The sequence below is a fragment of the Mus caroli genome, unplaced genomic scaffold, assembly GCF_978045245.1.
Source record: "Mus caroli unplaced genomic scaffold, Mus_caroli_1 scaffold_2, whole genome shotgun sequence".
Taxonomy (NCBI): domain Eukaryota; kingdom Metazoa; phylum Chordata; class Mammalia; order Rodentia; family Muridae; genus Mus; species Mus caroli.
In genome coordinates, this window is record NW_028227257.1 from 95,688,554 (window position 1) to 95,707,039 (window position 18,486).

Below are 18,486 nucleotides of genomic sequence, written 5' to 3' on the forward strand. Positions count from 1 at the left end.
TTTATTCTACATTTACTAAAGAAAAAAAAAATCAGCCTGGTTATTGACTCAAGTCTGTAAATCCCAGAAGTCAGGAGATCAGAGGCAGGAGAATCTCATGGAGTGCCAGGTTGGCACCTTAAGCATACAGAGGAGGTGGGGGTGAGGGCAGGGAGAGAGGGAGAATTACATTTTGTTTCTTCTATATGCTAGTTCCGCATAGCCTCAAAGGGGTACTGCTTGACCTGATGTGTGTGTGTGTTCGCGTGCGCGTGTGCGTGTTTCTGCCACTTTCCAGCCGCCTGGGTCTCCTGCTTAGGCTAACTTCCCCACTTTTTGGCTTGTGGTCTAGTCGAGCAGAGCTCTGATCTAGACAGTGATGCAGTGCCTCTCCCTTTCTGGTCGCTCTTAGCTTTCCTGGACAGCAGATAGGGAGACCCTGTAACCACCTCCCGCCCGAGGGCGAACCAGCAACTTCTCTTCTCCTCTCACCTCCCGCAGTCTTCCCACACAAAGTGACGGCGCTGCCCCGCCCACCTTTGCGGGTCACCGAACAATCCTTGAACTATATTTCCCAGAGGGCCAAGCGGTGCCGCGCGCTCACTCGCTCCAAACTACAAGTCCCAAGATGCATCACGCGACGTGTCTTCTACTACTGCGCAAGAGCGGAACCGCCTTTGCTTTCCGGCTAGTATTTAGGTGAACGTTAACGTTATTCGTGGTTTGCTGAGGTCCGAGGTTTCCAGAGGTCCCAGGTTTCTGTGAAGCTGGTTTTGAGTCCGTGCCTGTATAGGTAAGGCTTAAGGATCCCAATCACCTCTGAGAAGTCCCGGCAGGTTTTGGTGTCGGAGCTAACTAGACCCAGAATTGTGGTTCAGAATTAGAAAAAGTAATTTAAATTTCTTTGGTAGTTTGTTGTTTGTTTGTTGTTGTTATTTCGAGACAGGGTTTCTCTGTGTAACCCTGGCTGTCCTGGAACTCAGAAATCCACCTGCCTCTGCCTCCGCCTTTCAAGTGCAAGGATAAAAGGCGTGTGCCACCACTGCCCCGCAGTAGTTTCTAATTTAGAATGTTGTGTTTTTCCAACTGTGGTCCTTGTTATTCCCGGCCCACCCAGCACCGTTACAAGAGGACGTGTAAAAGCCCACCATTTAGCTGCTGGGGAGTTGATTCAGGTATTAAGTCGTTGGATTATAGTAAGTAACTACTAGTAGTCCCAGAGTTGGACATGCAACTGTTTTCTGAGTCTGCACCCAGGGTCCTGAGCTTGTTTCGTGTTGGCTAAGGGAGCTGGACAATGGGCATGTGTTACTTTGTTTTCCAATAGAGTGATGGAGGAAAGACTATGCAATTCAAATCTCCTGTTAGTTACATCGGTTGGTAGTTTTCTTTTTATGTCCTAGTCATTCACTCTTACTTTTTGTTGAGGTGCGTTACTATTCCACCTACCAGAGGTCCAGGAGCAAAAAAAAAAAAAAAAAAAAATACCTTTACTGCTGGATAGTGGAGGCACACGCCTTTAATCCCAGCACTTGAGAGGCAGAGGCAGGCGGATTTCTGAGTTGGAGGCCACCCTGGTCTACAGAGTGAGTTCCAGGACAGCCAGGGCTACACAGAGAAACAAACAAAACAAAACAAACCTTTAGCTTCTGGTTGTGGGGAGACTGGCTGTAAACAATGAGTCTGGCAGCAATAAGAACTGTGCAGAAAAAGATCAAGGGACTAAACCATTGGAAGATTTTTTTGAATAGTGGCCTGATGTGGTGATTTGATCAAATGTTTAATTTGGGTCCTAGGCACGTCAGCTTTACCGGAAAGATGAGCGAGGAATCCAATGATGACAAGAAGCCAACGACTAAGTTTGAACTAGAGCGAGAAACAGAGCTTCGATTTGAGGTGGAGGCCTCTCAATCAGTTCAGTTGGAGTTGTTGGCTGGCATGGCGGAGATCTTTGGCACAGAGCTGACCAGAAACAAGAAATTCACTTTTGATGCTGGTGCCAAGGTGGCTGTTTTTACTTGGCATGGCTGTTCTCTGCAGTTGAGTGGCCGGACTGAGGTGGCTTATGTCTCTAAGGACACCCCTATGTTGCTTTACCTCAACACTCATACAGCCTTGGAGCAGATGCGGAGGCAGGCAGAAAAAGAAGAAGAGAGAGGTCCCCGAGTGATGGTAGTGGGTCCTACTGATGTGGGCAAGTCCACTGTGTGTCGACTGCTACTCAACTACGCAGTGCGTTTGGGCCGCCGTCCTACTTACGTGGAGTTAGATGTAGGTCAGGGCTCTGTGTCCATCCCTGGTACCATGGGGGCCCTGTACATTGAGCGTCCAGCAGATGTGGAAGAAGGTTTCTCCATCCAGGCCCCTCTTGTGTATCATTTTGGCTCCACCACGCCTGGCACCAACATCAAGCTTTATAATAAGGTCAGAACTGGAACTTAAGAGGGGGTGGAGGGAAAAGTTACAATCAGGGTAGGAAGTAGGGAACGTTGTTACTTAGAACTGCACAATTTTCCTTTTGAATATAATTGCCTTTCTTTTTTGTTTGTTTTTGTTTTTGTTTTTATGAGACAGGGTTTCTCTGTATAGCCCTGGCTGTCCTGGAACTCACTTTGTAGACCAGGCTGGCCTCGAACTCAGAAATCTGCCTGCCCCTGCCTCCCGAGTGCTGGGATTAAAGGCGTGTGCCACCACGCCCGGCTTATAATTGCCTTTCTTATTTTTATTTTTTGGTGTGTTATTACTGCCACCTGATTTCATAAGATCATTTTAACATAAGTCAGCTGTAGACTGCTAAGCATCTTGTGGCACTATTCATAGTAATTCATTATTAAGAGGTAAAACAGGAAGCAGGGGGCTTGGAGTTAATATGCCGGAGATATGCTTGGAGACATGGCTCAGCAGTTAAGAGTTAATACGCTGGGCAGTGGTGGCTCACACCTTTAATTCCAGCACTTGGGAGGCAGAGGCAGGTGGATTTCTGAGATCAAGGCCAGCCTGGTCTACAAGGAGAGTTCCAGGACAGCCATGGCTACATGGAGAAATCCTGCCTTGAAAAACAAAAAAAAAAGGGCGGGGGGTCTGGCATATACCTTTAATTTCAGCAGATTCAGAGGCAGTCCAGTCTCCATAGTGAATTCCAGGACATAGTAAGATCCTATTGCAAACAAAACCAAAATCAAAAACAGTACTACTCCTGTGGAGGGTCAGAGTTGGCTTCTTAGCACCCATGTCATGCTATTCCCAGTTGCCTGTCACTCCAGCTCTAGGAGGATCTGATGCCTTAGGCCTCTGTGCACCTGCACTCATGTGCACAGGCAGACATACAGATACATAGTAAAAAATAAAACGCTGTAAAAAAGACGCTGAAAGTTAAATCCATGTTATGGGGTTAAAACCACAGTCATTAAAAACATCAATTTTGATGTTAATATATCAGTGAGTATTGTAGCTGATCCCTATAATCCTAGGACTTGGAAGGCTAAGATAGGACTTTCAGGAGTTTGAAGCTAGGTTAGAGTTTTGCACTAAAACCCTGTCTCAGAAAAGTAAAACTACTGGGGCACTAAGGTAAAAATACTTTGGTGCTATGGTTGTATGTAGCTCAATTGCCAAGCACATTTCAAGGATTGTGGTTGGATTCCCAGCCTGTAAAGCTTTTGGATGATACCTATTACTCAAAGAGGAACTTAGATGGATTTAGGAGCTGGAGAGATGGTTCAGTGGTTAAGAACTCCCCTACCAGAGGGCCTGGGTTCAAGTCTCAGCACCCACTGGTAGTTCATGACTAACTGTAACTCATGCTCCAGGGGTATCCTACATCCTCACACATGAAAACAACAATGCACATGAAATAAAAATTAATACATCACTAAGAAAAATAGGTTTATTTTTGTTCTTTGATTCTTTTCCAGATTACATCTCGCTTAGCCGATGTGTTCAACCAAAGGTGTGAAGTGAACAGAAGGGCTTCTGTGAGTGGCTGTGTCATCAACACCTGTGGCTGGGTCAAGGGCTATGGTTACCAAGCCCTGGTGCACGCAGCGTCGGCCTTTGAGGTGGACGTGGTTGTAGTTCTGGATCAAGAACGACTGTACAACGAATTGAAAAGGGATCTGCCTCATTTTGTTCGTACTGTGTTGCTTCCAAAATCAGGGGGTGTGGTAGAACGTTCCAAGGACTTCCGGCGGGAATGTAGAGATGAACGTATCCGTGAGTATTTCTATGGATTTCGAGGCTGTTTCTATCCCCATGCCTTCAACGTCAAATTTTCTGATGTGAAAATCTACAAAGTTGGAGCACCCACCATTCCAGACTCCTGTTTACCTCTGGGTATGTCTCAGGAAGACAACCAGCTCAAGTTAGTGCCTGTCACCCCTGGTAGAGATATGGTGCACCATCTCCTGAGTGTCAGCACTGCTGAGGGCACAGAAGAGAACCTTTCTGAGACCAGTGTGGCTGGATTCATTGTTGTGACCAGTGTGGATGTGGAACATCAAGTGTTTACTGTCCTGTCTCCAGCCCCCCGCCCATTGCCTAAGAACTTTCTTCTCATCATGGATATCCGGTTCATGGATCTCAAGTAGTAATTAGCAAGAAGCCTCACTTTCTGGGCCATAGAGTTCTGGTCATCACCAAAGGCATATGGAATGGACTATAGCAATCTTATTAATGCAGCTGACCAGGCCCAACTAGCAGAAAGCACATTTGCTACCTCTTGAAACTGGTAGTAGCCAGACTCCTGGCTATTATTTGGTTCATTTACTCTGAACCAAAAGAAGACAGCTCAAAAAGAAAATCTGAATATTTTTTAAAGATCACCTAAGGTACCATTTTAAAGATTCTAAGACCCTAGGAAATTCCACGTCTTCCACTGTCCTACCATGTGGGTTTTCTTGTTACCACTTTCTAGTATCTCTGTATAGTATTTGCTATATCATCTAACCAGGATGAACGTGAGAGAGTTCAAACTTGAAAACAATTATTTTAATAAATATGATTGTGATAGAAGTTGGTATGATTCCTTTTTTAATTTTACTTTTCACCCCTAAGCATTATAGAAGCTATAGGAATGATTTATTGCTAAAGTGCTGGGAGGAAGGGAAAGCTAAGAACTTACTTGTGAGCCATTCACATTTTGTTCTTACTGGTAAACCTGTTTCTAGTTCCTAGGGTATTCAGAGATAAGAGGCTAGAGATAATTTGGGATGATATATCTCATTTCCTTGAGATAGTCCATTACCTTTTTTAAAAGTTTATGTATTTTGTGTGTGAGTGCTCTGTCTGCACATATGTCTGAATGCCACAAGAGTGCATCAGGGACTCGGATCCCATCACAGATGGTTATGAGTCACCATGTGGTTGCTGGGAATTGAACTCAGGACCTTTGGAAGAGCACCCAGTGGTCTTAACTGCTAAGCCATCTGTATAGCCCCTGTTCATTACCTTTTTATTATAGCTATTCTTCATCTTGTATGCGTGGAATCAGGTCCGAAAGTCCAAATGTACTAGAGTCTTTGGGCATTAGGCTTAAAAACCCATTTTGGTGCTTCTTTTTTTTTTTTTTTTTTGGTTTTCCAAGACAGGGTTTCTCTGTATAGCCCTGGCTGTCCTGGAACTCACTTTGTAGACCAGGCTGGCCTCAAACTCAGAAATCTGCCTGCCTCTGCCTCCCGAGTGCTGGGATCAAAGGCGTGCACCACCATGCTCGGCCATTTTGGTGCTTCTTATCTGAACTTTAGTAAGTATACAGTAAAGTTAACCCTTTCTTCATTCCACAGTTCACATGCTCATCAGAAACTGGTCTCTGTGTGAAACAACATTTTATGAATCTTACAGCAAAAGAATTAAATGCAAGCAGTATACAGAAGCTTAAATGTGGGGACATGGGGTAGAGTCATGGGTGGTACTTTTCTGAGTATACCATGAGAAAGACCTAGAAAAATGAAACAGTAAAAACATTCAGGTAGAGGAAACTGCAAAATCCTTGAAATGAAAGCTTTGAGGTTAGTGAAGGAAAAAGCATGGTCGTTGGGTGTAATGAACCAAACAAAAGAACAGTGAGGCTGGAGGGAACTGGAAAGATCAGATAAAGCATGGTTCATGAATTGGCATCAAGCCGATTTTGTCCACAGCAGTGGGAGAGATCATAGGACCAACTGGTCGTTAAGCAGAAGAATGGCATATGTGACAGATTTCCTTCTGGGTATTTTCATGCATACTTAGTTTCGGTAAATTCTCCTACTATTCTGTTCCCCCTATCTCCTTGTCCTCTGTCCCTGTGTGCACATCCTGCCTCCAGTACTGCCCATCTCACAATGTTTTATTGACCCACTCTGAGAAATCATTGCTATGTGGATAATTGATTACAGAGGGCAAGCCTCTGGAGAAGCCAGGGAACAAATGGGGATATTCATGTGTCGTTATCAGAGTGTGAATTGGTGGACAGGATAAGGGCTGCAGAGAAGGAGCTGGGGAGAGCTACTGTCTGTACCATCTGTTGTATTTTCAGAGTAAAATGCATAGGACTGACGTGAGTGATAAGACAAAATGGAGTCAAGGGAGATTACGACGGGTTTTGTGTGCTGTGCATACATGAGTGCTTGCTTTAAATTTTATGTGTGTGAATATTTGACTGTATGTATGTGCACCACATGCATGCATGGTGTCTAGGAAGGCCAGGAAAGAGCATCAGTTCCCTGGAGCTGGAGTTGAGCCTGTGATTGCTATGTGGGTGCTGGGAACCAAATTCTGTCCTTTGGAAAAGTAACCAGTGCCTTTTTTTTTTTTTTTTTCTGTTTTTTGTTTTTTTGAAGAGAGTTTGTTTGTATAATCCTGGCTGTCCTGGCATTCAATCTGTATGTAGACCAGGCTGGACTCCAAGTCAGAGATCTGCTTGCTTCTGCCTCTCAAGTGCTGGGGTGAAAGGTGTGTGCTACCACAACACCAGGCCCCATCTCCCCCCCCCCCCCCTTTCTTTTTTGGCAAACAAGTGTTCTTGACTGTGGAGCCATCTCTTTAGTGAGAAAGTGTATGTGCACATTTTTAAAAAAATATTTTACTTATTTTATATAAGTACCCTGTAGCTGTCTTCAGACACACTAGAAGAAGGCATTGGATCCCATTACAAATGGTTGTGAGCCCTGGCTGTCCTGGAACTCACTTTGTAGACCAGGCTGGCCTCAAACTCAGAAATCTGCCTGCCTCTGCCTCCCGAGTGCTGGGATTAAAGGCGTGTGCCACCATGCCTGGGGAAAGGTTTTTAAAAACATTTTTAAAAATATTTAGTCTTATTTTATGTACATTGTTGTTTTGCCTGCATGCATATCTATGTGAGGGTGTTGGATCCCCTGGAACTGGAGTTAGAGACATTTGTGAACTGTCATACGGATTCTGGGAATTGAACCTGGGTCCTTTAGAAGGGTAGCCAGTGCTCTTAACTGTGGAACCATCTCTCCAGCCCCTAAAATTTTTACCATTTTTTTTTTTTTTTTTTTTTGGTTTTTTGGTTTTCTGTGTGCATGGGGTATGTGTGTAGAATGCTTGTCAGAGCATATGTATGGAGGTCAGCTATGGAGTGGTGTCAGTCTACCTTTATGTGGGTTTGGGGATAGAATTCAGGTCACCAGGCTTGTAGAGCCAATCACCTTTGTTTACCCACCAACTTGAGCTATCTTACCATTGTTATTCATAAATGTGTGTGTGTGTATATGAACTACATTTTATGTATGTATATATATATATATATATATATATATATATATATACACACACACACACACATATGTATATATATGTAAATTTTGGGGGGACAGGATCTCACTGTAACCCCAGCTGGTCTCCTACCTTTGCCCTCCTAAGTGCTGGGATTGCAGGTGCCCAGATGCCAGGAAACTCCAGGAGGGAGTAAGAGATAGCAGGTGAGTTTGGGTATTGTTGAAATCTGAGTCATTACTCATCTAACTGGAAGTTCAGCATTTGGAGCCTTAGAACAGGTTCGGGTTGAAAGTTCATGACAGCCACTAACTTTGAATACAGAGATGTTTTAAGCAGTGTAATTTAGTAATTTAGGTACTGTGAAAGTGGAAACCAGGAAACAGGATGGAATTAAAAGACCAAATGGGTTTGGGATGCAATTTTAGTGGTACAGACATAAGACATTGGATTCCCTTTTCAGTACTGCCTAAAACAGAGCAAAACAGAACAGCAGGGGTGGACGGTTGGGCAATACTGGGGACTAACAAAGAAGACTTCACTATGGATCCCAAAGCATTGGTATGTATCGAAGCTTTGAAAAGTGTAGTGGTGGAATGGTGGAGCTACAAGCCCAACTGAAATAGACTGGGGAGGTATTATAGACTGAGGAGGTCAGGTGCAGGTTCGTCTTCCAAGAAGCTTTTGTTAAGAAACAGAGTGGAGGGCTGGCAAGATGGCTTAGCAGCTAAAGGCACCTGTTGCCAAACCTGACAGAAAACTCCCATAGTTGTCCTCTGACCTCCATACATGTTCTGTGGGGTGTGTGTGTGCGTGCACGCGCGCGCGCCACTACTACCTCACAAAATTTAAAAAAAAAAGGCAAAACAAAAAACAAAGCAAACACCTAGGGGAAAAATTCAGTAAAAGGGATTTAGCAGATTCAGGTTCTGCCAAGGCTTCAAGGCCTTGCAAATACTAAGCCAAAACGCTGCCTTTGAGCTTCATCCCCAGCTCCAGGGAGAGTTCATGAGGGCAGGGAGTAAAGATAGTATTTTAATGTGAAGAGGTTAAAAATGCATTTATTGTTACAATGCCGAGAGAAAATATTCTTTTTGCTAAGTTTAACTGTGATACTGGTTGGCAATTTATAATCATGAGAAAATTCAAGGGAAGAGGATTTGAAAAAGCATAATGACACTAGAGAAAAAGCGTTAGGTATTATTTGATATACTTGTCAAAGTAATTTATTTCAAGTATGATGATCTGGATAATACATTGTTTTAGTCTTCATTTTACTCTGGACTATTTTTCAGAAGTCATCTTATTAAGCATCCTAAGAAAAGAAAAATGGAATCCTTGTTATGCTTTGGTGTCTTTGCTCCTTTGTGGGTTCTTTTTGCCACTTTCATTCCCCGCCCCCCCCCCCCCCCCCGTTTCACCTCCTATCACTAGATAGGATAGAAAGGAGAGAGAGAGAGAGAGAGAGAGAGAGAGAGAGAGAGAGAGAGAGAGAGAGAGAGGCTGAATCTTAATTTCTTTTTTCTTCCGTTTCTTCTTTGAGCACTACTACTAACAAACCACAACCTGAATGACCAACAACCACCAATATCAGGGCTCTAGCATTTATATACCCTCTGAAAAGTTCCTAGAATTCCAAACATCACACAACCACAGAAACTGTCTGGAGCTGGCAAAACCATGCCTCTGATAATGCACTAGGCAGTCAGTCAGCTGCTGGAGAGAGTCCAAAGCAGGCCCTTATTCCTACATCTGGAATTGAAAGGAAAACACTTTCTAATATTTTTGTGTTTTTTAAAGAAACCAAAATCCAGCCGGGCGCGGTGGCGCACACCTTTAATCCCAACACTCGGGAGGCAGAGGCAGGTGGAATTCTGAGTTCGAGGCCAGCCTGGTCTACAAAGTGAGTTCCAGGACAGCCAGAACTATACAGAGAAACCCTGTCTCAACCCCTCCCCCCCAAAAAAGAAACCAAAATCCAAAATTGTCACTGTATCTTGGAACAGTGATTATGCTTCTGCTAGTGCTCATCCAGCTAAAATTAGGCTGACAATCCAGTAGTCTAATGTCCCTAGTGACCCTGAGGTATTCAGTACCTCTGGTTGGATGATGGAATGCTTTTTCCATTTAGTATGCTCTGGCCAAAAGACATGATGATTCACACAGGTCTTTGTAGAAAAATTGGGTTGGCAGGATGGGTCAGTGGGTGAAAGGACTTGCTGGGCGTGACTGACAACTTGAGCTCCTATCTGTAAGCCAAGAGAGAACCAACAACCAAAAGCTGCCTGAACTCTGTCTGCCTTCCCCTTCCATCTTTTTCTCTCTCTCTGTCGCACACAAATAGTTTTCCTATTTAAAAAGGTAGGAAAATTAAGAATGCTTCACTTGTTAAGTAGAGAAAATAAAGCTTTAAAATCCTAGAGAAATAAATGAAATTTGACTCATCTTAAGAAAACATTATTTTATAGGCAGAATATACTTGATAGGGTAAATGTTGTACCTCCAACTAATACTTTAAAATTATTCATAATGCTGAAGATTTTTTAAAACCCTCTCCTTAGACCGCTCTATTGGCCGTGCTGCCTGCTTCCTTCATGTGTAATGTGTGAGCCATAGCCCAGGCCATACCACCATTCTGCCATGGTCTGAGAATTTACCGCACAGACGTCTATGCCAACGGATTGTTTTAAGTAAAGTTCCACACCTTGAAACATTTATGCTTGTAACGGTTGCAATAAATGCTGCATTGAAGCCATTAGTAAAAATGATAAGGGATAAGACTAGAGTCTAAAGAACAAAGGGTAGATTTTTTTTTTTTTCCTTTAACTGGATGCCTAAGGCTGACTAAGTGTCAAAGTTAAATCAGCAACATTTGAAGTGAAGTCAAGGAAACAATGACAGGACTTGGAAATCACCCTGAACGAGACCTTTGCTTCAGGGAAGCGGCTCGGGGATATCTTTTTGAAGGGCTGTTATGTAACAGAGCTCCTTTACAAATGAGAGATGGCCTGAAGCTGTAAGAGGAGAGCCCTATGGCAAAGCCACCCGGTCCACAGTCGTCTCGGCTTAATTAGGGCAAAATGTAGTGCCGCGATCTTCGGAGAGTTGGCCAGCAGCTCGCCAGGGACAGGAGCTATTCTAGAAAGACTTTTCTTTTCAGCCTGCTTTCTCAAATTGGGTGAGGTCAGGGCGCCCATCCCTCGTGTAGTCGTGGAGGTGTCTATGCCTCGCACCGCGCACTCCTGGTGCTTCACTCCATCGGCAAACACTGTAAATCTAGGGATAGCAGCCCAGCTCCTTCATCTAACCCAGCCCTGGACAGAACCCTCTCCTCAGACTGCTCAATGGGCCGTGCGCATCCTTCCTCCATAGGTGAGCCATAGCCCAGGCCATACCACCACTCAGGAATTCTGCCACGGTCTGAGAATTTACCCCACTGACGCTTTCGCCAACGGATTGTTTTAAATAAAGTTTCAGTCCTTAAAGGGAAAAAAAAAAAAAGAAAAAAAAAAAAAAAAAAACGTGGGTTGGGGGGCTGCCCTACCTAATCCTCACACCAATGAATGAAGAGGCAAGGAAGGAAGCCGGAAAGGCTTAACGGTGATTGGCTATCGTAGACGCTTTTCAGGACTGTACCAGGCCAACTTGGAGGAGGCTGGTGAACTAAGAAAGGGCATCTGCTTGTTTTTGAGCACTTCCGGTACATACGTAGTTTTTTTCGCTTAAAAGTTTATCTTGGCTACATTACAAATGGGAAGGCGGACAAAAGAAGAGAAAGATCTCGCCAGATCAGTTCCTCGTCCCCAAACCTGCGCAGTTCGCCATGCCCCCTTTCCCGACCATCCAGCCAGACACGACGGCCAGGCGCACGCGCTCCCGTGTCTCTACGTGTTTGCGGCGCCGTGCCCCTGCAGCCAATCAGAAAGCGAGGTCGCCGCGGTCGCCCGCGGTCGCGCGCACGCTCCAGAGCGCCGTGGGGGCGGGGGTTAGGGGGTGAATGGAAGAGTGAACGGGGGCGGGCTCGGCGGCGCGAGCCGCATGAATGAGAAGAACGTGCCCCGCGAGAGACGTCGCCCGCGCCCGCGCCCGCGCCTGGGAGCCAATGGGAACGCCGTGAGGGCTACAGACCCGAGGCTGAGGGCAGCGGCCGCGCGCCGGCCGCACAGAGGCGAGCGTCGGCCGTCGGGAGCGCGCGGCGGCGGGGCGGGCGTGGAGCGTGCGGGGGCCGCGCGCTGCCTCTCAGAGGCCAGACGGCACTGCTGGGAGGCGGCGGCGACAACGACGGCGGTGACAACGACGGCGGCGGTGACGGGCGCCGCGCCGGGGGTGAGTACCGGGGACGCTGGCCCCTGCGGAACCGGAAGTGCCGGGCTAGTGAGGTGGGAGGGGAGAGTGACCTCTAGGGAAGGGGGACCGCGGAGGGGAGGAGGTGAAGGCCCTACCCCTCCTCGGGCTGTACGGGCCCCGAAACGGACGCCCGCAGAGTCTGAGAGAGCCGCGGCCACCCGCCGGGGCTTGGACGCGGTTGGTGCCTGGCTGCCCAGTTGCGGAGCCGCCGCCCCTTCCTTCCCCGGCCCGCGGTTCTCTCAGCTCCGGCGGGCCCTGCGCGCGGTGGATTCCGTGTTTTCTGGGCCAGGGGTAGTCAGTCCTGCCCCCGGTGATAACTCCCACTGCTCCAGCTGCCGGCCGGGGACTGTACTCCTTTCACCGCTCCGCGGTTCAGGCCCCTCGCCCTACACTCCACTGGTCCTTATTTTGGTTAGAGCTTCGTCCTGTGGTTACCTGTTCTTTCTTCCATCCATCGGCTGCTTCTCCCTACCCCCCACCAGCCAGGTGCTCCATGCTTTTAGTACTTTGTACTTTATTTTACAAGTAGGACTTGAATGTATTTGACGGTATTTTATCTGTAGCCGTCTATTCCTAGGGAAGTTTAAAGTTCCTTAACCAGTTGGCCAAATGAAACCACTAAAATGAGAAACAAGAAAGTGACTAAAGTTATTAGAAATAGTCGTAGAATAGAAACATGTTACATTGCAGACCATTTTTGTCCTCTTGGGTTTACTTCCTGGTTAATGCCATCTTGTCCAGGATAATCTTAGGTTAGATCTCCATCCTTTTATCCCAGTGTGAGCCTGCTTTGTATCAGACAGATCTCTCTGGTGCTCATGAATACATACAAATTCACGTAGTGTTTGTAAGAATTCTATCGCCAGGTACTTGGGCACCTACGTCGATCTGTAATGATAATACTGTTTTTAAACTTCTTCTTGGATCTTTCCTTCATAGCATGTATTCATTCTTCTATATGACATCTCCATTTCTATATATTTAAATTTAGTGTTCTGTGCTATAAAGCTTGGTTATTTTAACAAATAATACATGTGCTGTCCACAGCACTGCTCCAAAGGAACTACTTATATCAAACCTTATGAAAGTCTTCAAACTACATATTTTGAATTGTTTGTTTTTGTTTTGAGACAGGATCTCTGTACATAACCGTTGCTGCCCTGGAATTCACTTTGTAAGACCAAGCTGGCCTCTAACTCAGAGTTCTGACTGCCTGTGCCTCCCAAGTGCTGGGATTAAGGTCGAGAGCTACCACACCTGGCTCTGTATTGTTTGTTTTATGCGTACATATTTTCACTCAGTGATTTTTTTTTTCTCCCTCAGTCAGCATGTGTCACGCACATTCTTGTCCACTTTAGTGACACTGTTGTGGATACACCAGCTTGTGACTGATGAACCACACTCACCTTTCCGGTTTCGTCCCTTCTCTTTCTGCACCACATTCTTTTGATAAGAGTTGGTGTGTTGTTATTTATACCCAATAAATTATTTTATCTTGTCCCTTCTAATATCTATCCTAACATTTCAGACGATGGTCTCATTTATATTTCAGTATGTGGTTCCATAATTGCATGTAGTGTACCGTGACAGAATTAGTCTGTGTGGCTGTCATCCTGTAATAAATGTGATCTGCAATAGTATAGGATTCACTTTACATGATAGTTAAGTAATTTTCCTTTTATCTTTGGAGTTTTTGAGGGAAACGGGTCCTTTAATAATACTGTCTACAAATCAAATTTGCTTGTTCCAGTTGATAAAGATATTTAGGCCTAAAGTCAGGAAACAGAAACAAGCATAAAATCAGGACTAAATAGGATCTGGTTTTTAGTTGGACCATAGAAACTTAATGGAATCTTTGGGCCTTCTTTCTAATGTTACTTACCCATCCCTCCCTCCCTCCCTCCCTCCCTCCCTCCCTCCCTCCCTCCCTCCTCCCATCTTTATTTATTTATTAAATTTTTCTTTTGCGACAAAGTCTTACTATGTAGCCCTTGCTGGCCTGGAAGCTATGCATACCAGGGTGGCTTGAAAAGATCCACCTGCCTCTGCTTTTCTTTTTATTTCTTTTTCTTTTTTCTTTCTTTCTTTCTTTTTTTTTTTTTCCTTTGTTTTTTCTAGACAAGGTTTTTCTGTGTAGCTCTGGCTGTCCTGGAATCACTCTGTAGACCAGGTTGACCACGAATTCAGGAATCCGCCTGCCTCTTCCTCCCAAATGCTGGGATTAAAGGTGTGCACCACCATGCCCGGCTCTGCCTCTGCTTCTTGAGTGCGGAGATTAAAGGCATTCACCACCACGACTGAGTGGTGACAGTAGCAGGCTCCTTTGCCTTCTATGTCTTAGGTAAGAAAAGAAGTGATAAATTCCAGAACACATTTGTATTTCATTGTCTGGAGCGTTCACTGTTTTATGTTTTAATAGCTGTTATTGTTATCAACTAGTATACAACTTGTTGGGGAATAGCACTGCTTTCATTTGAATTTCTAACTTAAGCAGAAACCTTGGTCTGTAGATTCCAAGGTATCATTAGGCATGTAGTGTGGTAGAAAGGGTCTATGTCAGCAATTATACTCTTGGGTTAGGAACCTGGCTACCCAAGTGATTCAGTGGAATGGCCCCAGGCATTCTCTAGCCTTCAATTTTATAAAATAGGATAAGGGACTCTGTCACCAGATACTGTGAGTAAAGTGCTCTGAGATCACCAGATGAAAAGCATCCTGTAAAATTAAGGTGCTCGTGTTGTTTTGTTACTGTGATCAACAGAAATAATTGCTACTCTAATCATACTGAAGTAGGAGGAGTTTAGTTTGCCTCCGAATTGGCCAGTGTTAGGAATTAAAAACTATTGGATTTGGAGGAAAAGGACCAATCCTTGTGTTGAACCTAGTCTCATAGAGAATATTTCACCTTTTGGTGCAAGATCAATTTTTTTTTTTTGCCTAGGACCCTTAATAGATGATTCCAAAAGTCCAAAAATTGAATTTCTGCCTCTTTGGTGTTGTAGCTAAAAGCCACAGGCATAGAAAGAGGCACATAAAAAAGGAAATGATAGTTGCTGTCCTATTTTTAAGCTTCCTTGCTTTATTATAGGAATAAATATCCTCTGTGTCCAAAGAGAAAAATCTGTTTTAGCAGTGCCCTTCACTCCTGTGCCCTTGTTTGCTTTTAGATTTTTATATTCTTGCTATGTTTTGTTACTGTACTTCTGTCAAGAGAGATGGTCTTTTAAGAGCTAGTCTTTGGATGACCTTAGGTCAGATAAGACTAGGTTCTCTTTCCAATCAGAATAGCCCTTAAAAAGATGAAGGACTCGGAATGTATTTTCCACTCCATTTAGAGTTTATTATCACATACATAGAAATGAATTGGAAAATAGTCTTTCTTTCAAAAAGCACTTTGTAACAGTGACCTGTAGAGTTTTTTAGCCTTGGTGTTCTTAAGAAATACCATGAAAGCATCTTTTTGATAAAGATAATTTGGTTTTCCCCAGGTAAAGCACCATATCCCATTTGAACTCTGCATCCAGGAAGCCCAAGATTGAAGACAAAAGATCAGAGACAGTGACTAACCTGGAAACAGGGACATCTTTGGAACTTTATCTACAGTAATCTTTTAAACTGTCATCAGGTGAAATCAACTTCATCTTATTCTGCTTATTGAAAAGGACATGGCTTCTTCAAGGATTTTAAATTTCCTTTTAGTTTTTCGTGAACTTTATGGGAAACAGAGCCCTTAAAAGGCTTGGGAATAACAAGAAGAGATTGAAAACCGGCAATACTGCTGTCTGTTTTTTTTCTCCCCATTCAAAGAAAAGGATTTACAACTCAACCCTGTAAAAGCTGTTGTCCAACTTTGTCCATCAAGAGAGAAAGAAATACAATTAAATCACCATTGCCAGCTGACCAGCCCTGGTGAAGTTAAGGTGTGAGAGTGGTGGCATTGAGAAGACGGCCGGAAAGGGACGAGGACTGCAGTTAAAATAAATCAGCTTCTCTTTAAGCTGGAAGAGACCCCAAGTTCCTTCTTGGATTAAAATAGAAACCCAGGGCACACCTTTTAGGTGCTGCTCATAGTGTGGTGTTGTGGAGGGGCTCTTGTATCTCCTCAGAAGAGTTAAAGCTTCCTGCCCTCCCCACCCCCTGATACTTCTTTCCTCCCTTTTGAAGACCTGCCTTCATCCATGAGCTATACCTTGATCTGCCTGACTCTGCATGTTTTCCACCTGCAACTGTTTGCATGCATACAGCCTACTGTTTGTCTTCACGTTTTAAACTGTACAAGTTGTGTTTCTTAATCTCCTTTTCTGCTCTATTCTGGGGAGGTGGTTTTTAATCAGTTGAAATCACCTTTCCCCCTCCCATGTGCTTTCCTTCATTTGAGATCTTTTGACCTTCATTTTTATTTGGGAGGGGGAAGGGTGATAATTATACATTTTCTGTTTTCCCCAGTTTCTTTCCTCTCTGTTTCCCTCATCCCATTTTCTTGTCTGTTCTGCCGCTGTGTGGGCCTGGGCTATGCGGCAGGGCACATCTTTCATCAGAGCTCCAACATGCCCGCAGAGTCTGGAAAGAGGTTCAAACCCAGCAAGTATGTACCGGTCTCAGCAGCCGCCATATTTCTAGTGGGAGCTACAACACTCTTCTTTGCCTTTACGTGAGTTTTCTCCAAGGTGGCATTTGACGGTGGGAGGGTCACGCCATGGAAAGTGAAGACTATTTCTTTAGTGTCAGTTATTTGGAAGGTCAATTAGTTACCTGACCTTTCTCTGTTAGTTTCCTCTACTTCCTGTCTTTTGGACTCATAGATGTCTTCATGTTTTCCTATCTAGTTTCATCATAGGTGATACTAAACTAGGAAGGAAGTAGGAAAACACAGGCTTCAAGAAATTTAAATGACAAAAGAGAACTAGAATTGACTTAAATCTTTTTGTTGTTTTTGTTTTTTTATTTGCTTTGTTGGTTTTTTATTTTTGAGACAGAACCTCTTCAGAGCCCTGGCTGTCCTAGAACTTGCTATGTAGACCAGGCTATCCTTTAACTCACTTAATCCGCCTGCCTCTGCCTCTCAAGTGCTGAGATCAAAGGCTTGCACCACCAGGCTGTGCTGACTTTTAAGTCTTTTCAAATAGCAATCACATCTGGCATGTCTGAGACATAGACTAGAATTGTAAAAGCTAAGTACTTAAGAGAGGTGTTGTTGTTGTCTGTTTTTGTTTTGAGACACAGTATCACTATGTTGCCCATGCTGGCCTGGCATTCCATAAGTAGACCAGGTTGGCCTCGTTTGTGTTAATTTTCCCTCTGCCTCCTGAATTCTTGGATTGTATATATATATGTTTTTTACCTTTCTTTGCCAAAATTGGTTTTGAGATTTGAGAATTTTGAGACAGACTCTTGATATGTAGCCTAGGCTGGTCTTAAGTTCAAGATCTTCCTGCCTTAGCCTTCTGAGCGCTGTGGGGATTTACTTAAGATATACTAATGAGACAGTGTTGATTTTTAGTGTTGCCTACATGCTTTTGCTATACTTGTAAGAGCTAAGGTCTGGAGAAGTAAAGGCTCCTGGGAAAGAAGTTTTATTTGGGAAGAAAATACTAGAAGAGTCATTTGCATTAGTTCCCACTAAAAGGAGTGGGAGTTCTTGTACTCATTAATTCTAATGGGAAAAGTGGTTGGCATTCAGAGATTCCTACTTAGAGTCTAGGATCTGCAGCCTTCCTAGTTAGGATCTTGAGACTTTGTTCATATTTGTTTTACTGGAGGAGACTGATTTTTCCCCTTTTGTCCCCAATGTGGCCACCTAATGTCTTTTCTGTTAGCAGTTTATAATGAATCTGTACCAGCCTTCTGAGCTTTATACTGTTGAGTCATTGAGTTAGCATTCCAGTTGCACCTCTTGGAGTGATCCGGGAACTAAGATCTTCATTCTCTTGTCACCTGTGTAACTCATTTTCTGCTCTTGATATGTCAGATAGCAATGGGAGGAGTGCTTCTTCAGTGTCAACATGTTTTGAGTTTTGCTGTTTATGTGTAAGCAAAATCAAAAACGTAACCAAGGGATATTTCAATCTTTGTGCTTTAGTAGTGTGCTGGGTCAAGAGAGGTGTATAACTGGATCAGGGTAATACCTTTAGATATACCTGTTGGGAATGTCTGTTTTCCTTTGGGAGTCAAGCTCTTGTGGTAGCTAAAGTGTTCAGGCAGTAAGTGGTTTCTTCCAAACTGTTGCTGAGATCGAGCATGCAGAATCCGTGTATTTTAATTTGTTAATCTGGAACCACTGAAGTGCTTGGCTTGTTATACCAGTTTGCCCACAAAAGAATTGTCTTGACAGGCATTGTCTTACTGATAGTTGAAGCTGTTTCTACTACTTTTTTATTCTTTGCTCCCAGTTGAGTCAGGTTTCTCTTGTATCAGCTGCAGCAGAAAGTTTGGTTTTGTTTTTGTGGT

General features: G+C 44.1%; 2 protein-coding genes and 1 long non-coding RNA gene across 4 annotated transcripts in view; 2 read left to right on the top strand and 1 right to left on the bottom strand.

The window, feature by feature from the left end:
- The first annotated feature begins 527 nt into the window (after positions 1 to 527).
- Clp1 (cleavage factor polyribonucleotide kinase subunit 1) lies at positions 528 to 4,989 on the top strand. Its single transcript, XM_021154776.3, has 3 exons — positions 528 to 772; positions 1,776 to 2,403; positions 3,894 to 4,989. Exons 2-3 carry the CDS (start codon positions 1,798 to 1,800, stop codon positions 4,563 to 4,565), a joined length of 1,278 nt encoding a protein of 425 aa, XP_021010435.1. The 5' UTR covers positions 528 to 772; positions 1,776 to 1,797; the 3' UTR covers positions 4,566 to 4,989.
- A 3,948-nt stretch (positions 4,990 to 8,937) lies between these two features.
- Positions 8,938 to 11,641, bottom strand: LOC115029743 (uncharacterized). The gene is made up of 3 exons (XR_003835302.2): positions 11,237 to 11,641; positions 9,789 to 9,941; positions 8,938 to 9,007 (listed from the first exon to the last, which is right to left on the bottom strand). It is a non-coding gene; the product is annotated as an uncharacterized LOC115029743 (long non-coding RNA).
- A 71-nt stretch (positions 11,642 to 11,712) lies between these two features.
- The window catches only part of Zdhhc5 (zDHHC palmitoyltransferase 5), a 28,635-nt gene continuing 21,861 nt past the window's right edge, over positions 11,713 to 18,486 (top strand). The window contains exons 1-2 of one of the 2 annotated variants that reach the window (XM_021154618.3): positions 11,713 to 12,018; positions 15,528 to 16,690. In XM_021154618.3, coding sequence (XP_021010277.1) covers positions 16,587 to 16,690 — 104 coding nt within the window. In that variant the 5' untranslated portion in view covers positions 11,713 to 12,018; positions 15,528 to 16,586. Of the gene's footprint in view, positions 12,019 to 14,304; positions 14,381 to 15,527; positions 16,691 to 18,486 lie in introns of those variants that run through there. The other variant, XM_029471468.2, reaches the window with a different exon arrangement.

Coding starts and splice junctions, on each gene's coding strand:
- Clp1 (XM_021154776.3), top strand. CDS start 1,798: ATGAGCGAGGAATCCAATGATGACAAGAAGCCAACGACTAAGTTTGAA. Junction 2,404..3,893: donor ACATCAAGCTTTATAATAAG/GTCAGAACTGGA, acceptor ATTCTTTTCCAG/ATTACATCTCGCTTAGCCGA.